The 9,130-nt window shown below is 37.2% G+C and overlaps 1 protein-coding gene across 1 annotated transcript; it reads right to left on the bottom strand.

Annotated features, from left to right (window-relative positions):
* Positions 1-1,188: 1,188 nt before the first annotated feature.
* On the bottom strand, positions 1,189-7,680 carry LOC123694816 (mitochondrial intermediate peptidase). The gene is made up of 13 exons (XM_045640398.1): positions 7,541-7,680; positions 7,043-7,182; positions 6,361-6,620; positions 5,796-6,047; positions 5,258-5,446; positions 4,840-4,978; positions 4,501-4,678; positions 4,240-4,403; positions 3,527-3,748; positions 2,750-2,863; positions 2,138-2,257; positions 1,681-1,863; positions 1,189-1,328 (listed from the first exon to the last, which is right to left on the bottom strand). The coding sequence occupies exons 2-13, from the start codon at positions 7,166-7,168 to the stop codon at positions 1,206-1,208; spliced, it is 2,070 nt and encodes a 689-aa protein (XP_045496354.1). The 5' UTR covers positions 7,169-7,182; positions 7,541-7,680; the 3' UTR covers positions 1,189-1,205.
* Positions 7,681-9,130: the final 1,450 nt, after the last annotated feature.

Genomic DNA, 9,130 nt, shown 5'->3' with positions numbered 1-9,130 from the left:
TCCCAGCTTTCGTTCATCACTACTTTTTGGGACAACCTGTATATTTGTTGTATTTATTTACTTGGAAAAAACTATACTTAAAAGTGCTTTACTGAAGCTGGCCTAGTGATGGATGTATGGAAGGTTAAAATAAGACAATGTTTATATTAAAAAAAAAATATTTTAAAACACTGGTTTACAAGGATTTACAGAATCAGGGATAATATCTATTTCTGATATCGTAGACTTATCAGAACTTTCATTATGCTCTTATAAACTTTCACTTTTCCCCTGCTATCTGCCTACCTGTGTAAATAATCATTTTATCGGAAAATTCAACTTCGAAACAAAACTAAGAAGGGTATGTAACAGCAGCTCTATATAATTCTATACAGAGATAATACGTGCGGTCTCCACCAATATATAAAGGCGACTGACGCTCTATATTACTATACTCTTTGGACTGACGGATTTTTGAATTTTTGACTGACAGGCTACCGTCACTTACCGCCCGAATTGTTTTCGATTATGTATGACTCTGAATTGACTCCTATTTCTTACAAACAAGGTGCAAGATGCAAGTGCATTGTTTAGGTCACTTACGATTCAATGATTCGGGGTGATTCGGGTGTTTCTGGAAATACGATAATTAGCGAAGATCTGCATGTGCATTATTAATTTTGGACTACTGTACATCTGTTTCACTGATCGATTTTTCTTTAGGGACAAGTAGGTGATCAGCCTTCTGTGTCCTGCCAGACCGAGACATTTTTTTTTTCTTCGTCTCCACCGGGTATCGAACCCAGGACCCCTCGGTTCTACGCTCACGCGTCAACCACAGTTCCAAGGAGGCGGTCAATTGAGCAACACTAATTAAATAAAATTAATAGAAACGAAATAGTCTTTAGTTAGATCAATCTTTTAATTATTGCTTAGTTATGGCAAGCATAGAAATATCCTCCCAAAGGTACACTCGACAAAAGCACAATAAATGCATATCATTATAGTTTGACCCAATCTTGATTGGTATTTTATTTTTTCCAATTACAATTTCCGAGTAAAATCCAAACTATAAACATTGATGTTTCTTTTTGAAAGAGAATATTGTCCAATCACCAAAACGGTATTGCCATATTTCTTATTATCTACAATGTTAAAATTAATTGCGTTTCTCATCATACTATTTTCTAAACAGTTCCTAACTTCCTACATATCATTCAAACAATTTATTTCTCTAGGGTTTTAAGTAAAGTGTCCAAATGATCCTTGTGGTAGTCAAGCTCGTCTATTAGAGCGGAAGCCATCGCTCGAGGGGTGATTTCCATGCCCAGGTAATCTCGGAGTAGGATCTAGAAATAATAGTTATTTATATTAAACTTGTGTATCTAAGAATTGTGAATAGATGTTAATATTTAATACAAGGATAAGATTATGCGCAGAATTAAAGAATTTATCGCATTGATATGATTTGATATAATTATAAAATATAAAACATTGCAAATAATTTGGGTTATATTGAATGCAAGCTCAGCGCCTAGATGCACTTTGTACGCGCTTGGTTGTACAAAGTCTATTGTAGAAAACTCTGCCCAATAGAGGCATAAGCAGAGTTTTGATTGCGAAGATATTGTGCGTGATTCTAGTTAGTAATTGTACATGAATACACAAAAACAATATAACCGAAAACTCCAACTACCCTACCTGCGGCTCCACCGCGCCGCCGTGCCGCAGCACCGCGGTCCGCAGTCGGTCGCCGGCCGCGCGGCTGAGCGGACGTGCCTCGAAGTTCTGTCGCCACACGCTCCACGCGAGTGCGCGCGATATTAAATATGAGTAGTACTTCGCGCCGTAGCCTATTAAGTGACTGAAGCGGTGCTGCCACGCCTGTAAACACATGTGCAATATGAATATATAAAACAGCTAAATATTTAATATACTTTTTCTCAAGTAAACAAAATTTGCTCATTTTTGTATTAAATGGTGTCGCATACAATTACTTTAATGTTAAAGTCTTATACGGCGCATAAGTTTGAGAAGTTACTTTTTGAAACAAAAACACACAGGGAAAACACCCGATATCAATTCCATTCACAAGTTCAACCAAAAAAGCACTTTCTTTCAGAAATCTAGTAAAACATTTATCAAATTTGTTCCCCACCGTATTCTCAACATAGGGCAGCCCGTAATAATGTTGCTGCGCGTGTTTAAGCGCGTCCGTGGTGCTGCCCTCCGCGCCCGCCGGCCCGTGGTACAGCTGGTCCAGCACTGAGTAGAACACCTGGTAAAATAGATTATTATTATGCAAAGATCATGTACAATATTGTATTAGATTATTGAATATGGAAATAATATTAACGCACAAAAAGCAACAAAACTCATAATCACGCTAAAAATTGTCCGCAGCAAAATTCTGCCTAGGTTAACAAGGCAGAGTTAACTAATGAACGATACAATAGACTTTCAACATTACTGCGACGAAATAAGGTGTTCATTTCCACAAATGTTTCATGTCCAAGCGGTGTTGACATGTCTTGATGACCTTTTAATGACTGCGAGTCAAGTTGTGTATAGAAAATCATTGAGAATAAGTAAACTTTGCTAAAAGAAAATCTTTTATGGATGTTCCTGTATAGATAGGCAATCATAAATATTTTTTAAAAATAACTTTGTCTTTCTGCTTAAATAAACTTATAATCTAAAACATGAAACGATTACCTAAGTTAAATTATCCTATTAAAGTACAATAAATAAATAAACTGTTATCACGTACCTGCAGCTGCATCTCGCTAGCGCCGAACAAATACTTGGAGGCGCAGAGCCGCTGCAGCATGTGCTCCGGCATCGGCTCGCGCGTTTGGAAGTGCCGCGCGAAGCGACGGACCACCTGCACAGATTACATCATAGTTGTTTATATAGGTGGTTTTTGTGAGATGTCAGTGTGTTTTACGAATCGTAAAAAAGTTTTTGTTTTTTAAGTCGTCTGTGTTTATGAACTAAATAAAATCGACGTTTGCGAATACAGGCATATTTATTTTCTGTATGAAAATGAAGTTCTTTGGGCGGGAGATAATTTTTGGATCGATTTTTTTTTTGTTAGTTTGATCTGCTGCTATTTTCTCGCCTGCGGGCTGGAGGCGAAGTGCTCGCTGAGCACGCTGGGCAGCTCGGCGAGGTCGGTGGCGCAGCGCGTGCCGGCCACGTGCTGGTGCGGCGCGCGGCCCAGCATGGAGTGCGGCGCGGGACCGGCACGGAGCGGCACTCGCCTGCGGGCTGGAGGCGAAGTGCTCGCTGAGCACGCTGGGCAGCTCGGCGAGGTCGGTGGCGCAGCGCGTGCCGGCCACGTGCTGGTGCGGCGCGCGGCCCAGCATGGAGTGCGGCGCGGGACCGGCACGGAGCGGCACTCGCCTGCGGGCTGGAGGCGAAGTGCTCGCTGAGCACGCTGGGCAGCTCGGCGAGGTCGGTGGCGCAGCGCGTGCTGGCCACGTGCTGGTGCGGCGCGCGGCCCAGCATGGAGTGCGGCGCGGGACCGGCACGGAGCGGCACTCGCCTGCGGGCTGGAGGCGAAGTGCTCGCTGAGCACGCTGGGCAGCTCGGCGAGGTCGGTGGCGCAGCGCGTGCCGGCCACGTGCTGGTGCGGCGCGCGGCCCAGCATGGAGTGCAGCGCGTGGCCCGCCTCGTGGAACAGGTTGTCCACCGCGCCCGCGCTCAGCAGCGCCGGCCCGCCGCGGTGACCCCCACTCAGCGATAGCATTATCACTACTATTGGATTCTGAAAAGAATTTGTTTTTTTTTCGCAATATTTTTTTTCTAAATATTGTATATCAGACGTGGCGTAGTTTAAATGCAAGAAGCATTTAAACTACGCCACGTCTGAACACGCCACGCGCATGCAAGCGCTTGCCACATTAACTATTACACAAATTCAAAATTAAAAAAGATCATTCACCCAAGCATTTGATTCTATTGACACAGAAATATCTTACATTTTAGTACGTAAAAAATAGTTTATATGAAGTTTTTAATTTTTAAAACTATTGTAATGAAATCTTTAACAATAATAGCATTAGCATTCAATTTATTGATGCAATTTTAAATAAATAACAGCAGGGGTGCCACTAGGTATCATAAAATGTCCTTTATATGATTTATGAAAATGATCAACTCATTCCTTCAATATTCCAACTTATTTTTCATGTTTTATTTTATGTTAATTAGTAATATAAAATATTCCATGAATCACAATAATAATTCTTGACCTACCTGATAACTTCCATCAGGTAACAATTTTCCTCCTTGAATAGTAAAGTGGCAATCTTGGTGTGGTTTTCCTGCTCTCTCATACAAATCACAGTAAATGTGCCCCAAGAGACCTTCTGTTTCGTGGACCACTGCCAATTTGTACACATCAGGTGCCCAAGATTCACCTAGATGATATTATAAATAATATTTTTAATAAATGTTTTAAGACAACTTTACAATTAATAATCTTAGAATAATAAAAAGCCTACTTAGGTATTATACCTGGCAACATTTCTTCTGATTTTAAAGTAATTCCATATAATTCTTGACACAGCATATTCAGACCTTCCATACATCCTCCTAGTGAGAAATATGGGCTGAAATCTGAATTGGCAACGTTGAGTAGCTGTGTTTTTGCTTTATGAGTAAAGTATGGCGTATCCCAGCACATTAATTTTTCCTGTAAAAAAGATGTAAATTTTCTTGTAAAAAGAGACATTATTAAATCAGTTTGTATCTTTCTACTTAAGAAAAACTTTACATAAGTTGTATAAAAGCTTAATAAGATACATATTGCAATACTTTCAATATATTACATGGTTTCAAGGTATACATTTTTACCTGATACGGAGATTCCTGCCGCTTCATTCGCGCCATTGCCTCAAAATCAGCGTTAGCCCGATCATGAAGATTATCTGACAATATATCAAGAAATTCGCGTACATTTGGCGAATTCTCCATTGTGCTGGCTTTTATAGCTCTGAAATATAACAAAGATATCAACTAAAATGCCCAGGATTAGCGTTTTAAAGGATAAATTAAATTTCATCCCACTTTTGATTCATTATTTTTATTACCAAAAATTACGCACAAAACACTTGCTGCATTGCTGCTTACATAATTTTCTAGACACCAAAAATTTGATACGCTTAGCGCTCCATATTCCACGAAAAAGCAAATATTCACCACTAAATAAAATTTCAAAAAAATTAAAACAAACATTTTTACATTTTTTCAACAACTACCCTCAAAATCTCACCTATCAGCATAACTATCAAAACCGCACAGCTGGGCGAGCCGATGCCTCGCCCGTAGTGTAGCGCTTAGCAACTGTTCCTGTCTTATATCTGGAGCGAGGTATAATCTGTAGGCCGCTTCTCTCGCAGCCGCTTCCCCGCACTCCGCGTACACGCCGCTCACTATCACGTCTTCGCCCTCTGTTGTGAAACTGTGGAGATAGTTTGTTAAAAATGTAAAAAAGAATAGAATTTTGACACATATGCTCAGATATTTTAAAGCAATACATAAGTCATGCGTGTTTCAGAGTAGGAACACGAAAGTCAGGTAATTGCCCGACTTTCGTGTTCTCTGTCTCTGTATAAATATTTTTGATATTTGAGAATATGATTTTGAGGTGTATTTGTTAATGCTTTGAATTTGAGTTCTAACACGATTATACCAATACGAAAACACCATTTGAATGGAAATAACATTCATATAGAAGTAAGCAAGTATGTTGATCGTAATAAAAAATCATGTAAAATGCAGATATAAATTATATAAAACAAATTACTAACAATTGCCTAACATTCTGTGGCACAACCGATCTCGGCACTCGTCTAGGCTTCGCTGCACCAGCCATGAACTGCTGTCCCGTCTGTAATATCAGATCATTCAACGCAACAACCTCACGCCGAGCATTCTCCTCTAACTGTATGCCGCTCTGTTCAAAGTCAAATAGAAACAGTTCCGCTAAGTGCTTGTCCCCTGAAGTACCTCTTTTAACTGAGTCTCTTAATGCTTCATATAATCCTTTGTGTGTGTTTAATCTGGGGAGTAATGAACAAATTTAGCGTTTATTTCAATGTTAATTTTGAAGATTAAAGCAACAACAAAATATAATAATTTATGTTTACAAGAAAGCTAGATGACTGAGTAAATATTTGAGCTGTAGTTCAGGAGCCATTGCGAATTGCCTTTTTTATTTTATTACTTTTTTAAGAATATTTCTTTTGCGATTTTAACTAAAGCCCCAAATCACCATCGTACATTAATCCTCTTTTTCAACATCTTTAAACACTCAAACATTTATTTGCTACACTTTTTTACGCGCATTTGTATCATCAGAAAATATTAACTTACTTTTCCACTACACCACTAACACTGATACAGGCATCTTCAGCCGCACTCGCAAAGTGTGGTTGTGGGTGCGCTATCCTGATAAACTCAGCTAGATCTGCCACTTTACACAGTGTGTCGGAGAGCTCATCGAATATCTCCACCATGGGCCGTGTGGGGTTTGTTGTTGCTTCTTCTATTAGCCTGTCTGTGGCTGCTATAGCTTGCTCTTTGAGTGTGTAGAAACCCTCGAAACTTGTAAGCTCTGGTTTGCTGAAGAGACCCTAAAATATTTACGTGTTAGATGTATATGGTTTTTATTTTTAACCGACTTCAAAAAAAAAGGAGTACTTAGGTTATCAATTCGGTTGGTATTTTTTTTTTTGTAATGTTTATAGTTTGTTTTTTTATATTTAAAGAAATACATAATTTTAAAATATTTTAATACAATTTGTACCTCCAATCATTGAAAATGAATGACTGTTAGTGGTTTAGGTAAGTGGATTTAATTTTAATGGAATAAAATCAACGACTTGGAACCTCCTCCCATTTTATGAGGTTTGGAGTTTTTACAACATAAACAACCTTTGCGTTAAACTTTATCTTTACTTTGACCTTCAAATTTAAATAAAATTTTAGTACTAATAGAAGCAGTATAAATAATTTTAATGAAAAGTAGTTTCAAACGGTTTATAAAGGCACTCACAGTTCTCTCTCTCAATGAGTCAAATATAGGTCTATGTACTGGTCTTGTATTGAAGGCTGTGGCTAATGGAGACCAGGTGCTGACACTTCTCCTACCTATTTTCCATATTGGCTTTATAAGTTTCATCTTGTATTTATTTCCTGGAATATCATATAACGTTTAAAATATCAAATTCCTTGTATTGTTGTATTATTTGGGGAAGCTTTTGCTTAAAATTTATTGCATACTTTATATTATGTGAATAAAATGACATAGGTAATATAAAATTTATTTCCTCTTGCTTAACCTTAATCTATTAGGCTCTTACTGAATCTATTGTTGTAGACAAAGCTCTTGTTGTAAATTCAAAAAAGGTTCGCTTTGAAAGCACGTCAAGATAAAAACACTTGCTCTGCGATAAAAACTAAATCTGAAAGTATTGCACAAACTTAGAGGTCAAAGGACTCAGCTTGTTTACATTATACTGTAGATGAAAATACAACTAAATTACACACGTACCTTATATAAATTATAACACTATATAATAATTGTAAAGTACGGATATATTTTATTTTATAAAATTGATTAAATTTATTTTATTTTGCTATAATCGAATTCTTTCTAAAATCCGCTATTTTCTCAAAATAAATGGAAATGTCAACATCAGCCATCAGGTGACAGGTATCAAAGAGTATAGTAACTATGTACAGGTATGACAAATGACATAGTATGGACCACAGAGCAAGTAATATATGGACATTACCTCATGTCACATTAACAGATAATTTACCATGGAAAATATTTTTAGCCTGCCCAAACATTTCCACCACATTTTCCACTGTGTTTTCCACAATTAATGTTCCACAACGGTTCATGTACAGAGAAAATTTATATATATTATGCAAATGTCATCATAAACTTTTTGCCGTTTGCGTATTCGTTTGAACACGAATGAAAATAAATGAATAATGTAAATATAGAAACGACCTCACTTTTTAGTTTTCGATCTAAAGCAAACTCTTAATTTCTGCACTGCTTACACATGGTTATGAAAATTAACTAGCTACTCGCCCTCTGGCACCACATCAGTAGATTTTTTTTTTCAAAGTTTCCTAATTTTATAAAATTACTAGGGGTCCGCCCCGGCTTCGCCCGTGATACATATTTACGTTTTCTCTACAGAAGAACCATCCTCCTACTTCAAGGAATATAATAAAAAAGAGGTATCGAAATCGATCCACCCGTTCACGCGTGATTAAGGAAAACAGGTTTCATTTATATACATATATATAGATTAACCTTAGATTAACGTATTCCAAGCGGAGACAAATCTAACTAAAAAAAAATAATTCAGCCGTTTATGAGTTGTGGTGTAGGAAACTAAGAAAACAATTTTTTATGGCTGTAACTCATTGACAAAAAACACATATTTGATTGAAACAAAAGGGTTAATAAAACAATCTTTGGGTTATGATATGATTTATTTATTTAGTTAGTTAACGCTACGCTCAGACTTGAGCAACATTTGGCACAGACCATGCCTAAATCTCACAGTCATCACAAAAAAGCAAAATACATAATAGTATGTAAAAAGGAATTGTTTTAATAATTTACATTTTAACAAAGTTGCAATATTGTATTGCATTATTTAAATACCTAAAAACCGCATGATGAACATAACATAATTTTTTAACAAAAAAAAAAAACAATATAAATTTATTCTAAAACATAATATAAGTAAATACTTCAAAGAGGTACATGCAGTTGTGTAAAATTAGTTATATTAGAAGTAGTAGTAGTAGTAGTACATCGTAAAAGAATTACAAATTTGTAGTTAGGTATGTGTTTATTGTAGGGATTGCAATCCGGAAAAACGGATCCGGTAATCCGCAACTGCATTAAAAACAACCGACTTCAAACTTGCACTTGCAACATTTACAAATACAGACAAAAATGCTCATAAAATAAAAACTACTGTGCCTATCCGAATAAAATTTTTATGGGACCAATTCGACACCATCCCGCATCGAACAAAAAAGAATCACGTAAATCGGTTCAGAAACCTCGGAGTAATCGGTGTACATACATAAAAAAAAACATACCGGCCGA

The sequence above is a fragment of the Colias croceus genome, chromosome 1, assembly GCF_905220415.1.
Source record: "Colias croceus chromosome 1, ilColCroc2.1".
NCBI classification, from domain to species: Eukaryota; Metazoa; Arthropoda; class Insecta; order Lepidoptera; family Pieridae; genus Colias; species Colias croceus.
Note: the sequence above shows the minus strand (reverse complement) of the source record. Positions and strands in the feature narration are given on the sequence as shown.

Excerpts from the sequence above, each read along its gene's own strand:
- LOC123694816 (XM_045640398.1), bottom strand. The coding sequence starts at position 7,168 with ATGAAACTTATAAAGCCAATATGGAAAATAGGTAGGAGAAGTGTCAGC. Across the intron at positions 6,621-7,042 it reads ACTCATTGAGAGAGAGAACT|GGTCTCTTCAGCAAACCAGA; the intron begins GTGAGTGCCTTT and ends TAAATATTTTAG. Across the intron at positions 3,749-4,239 it reads TACCTGATGGAAGTTATCAG|AATCCAATAGTAGTGATAAT; the intron begins GTAGGTCAAGAA and ends AATTCTTTTCAG.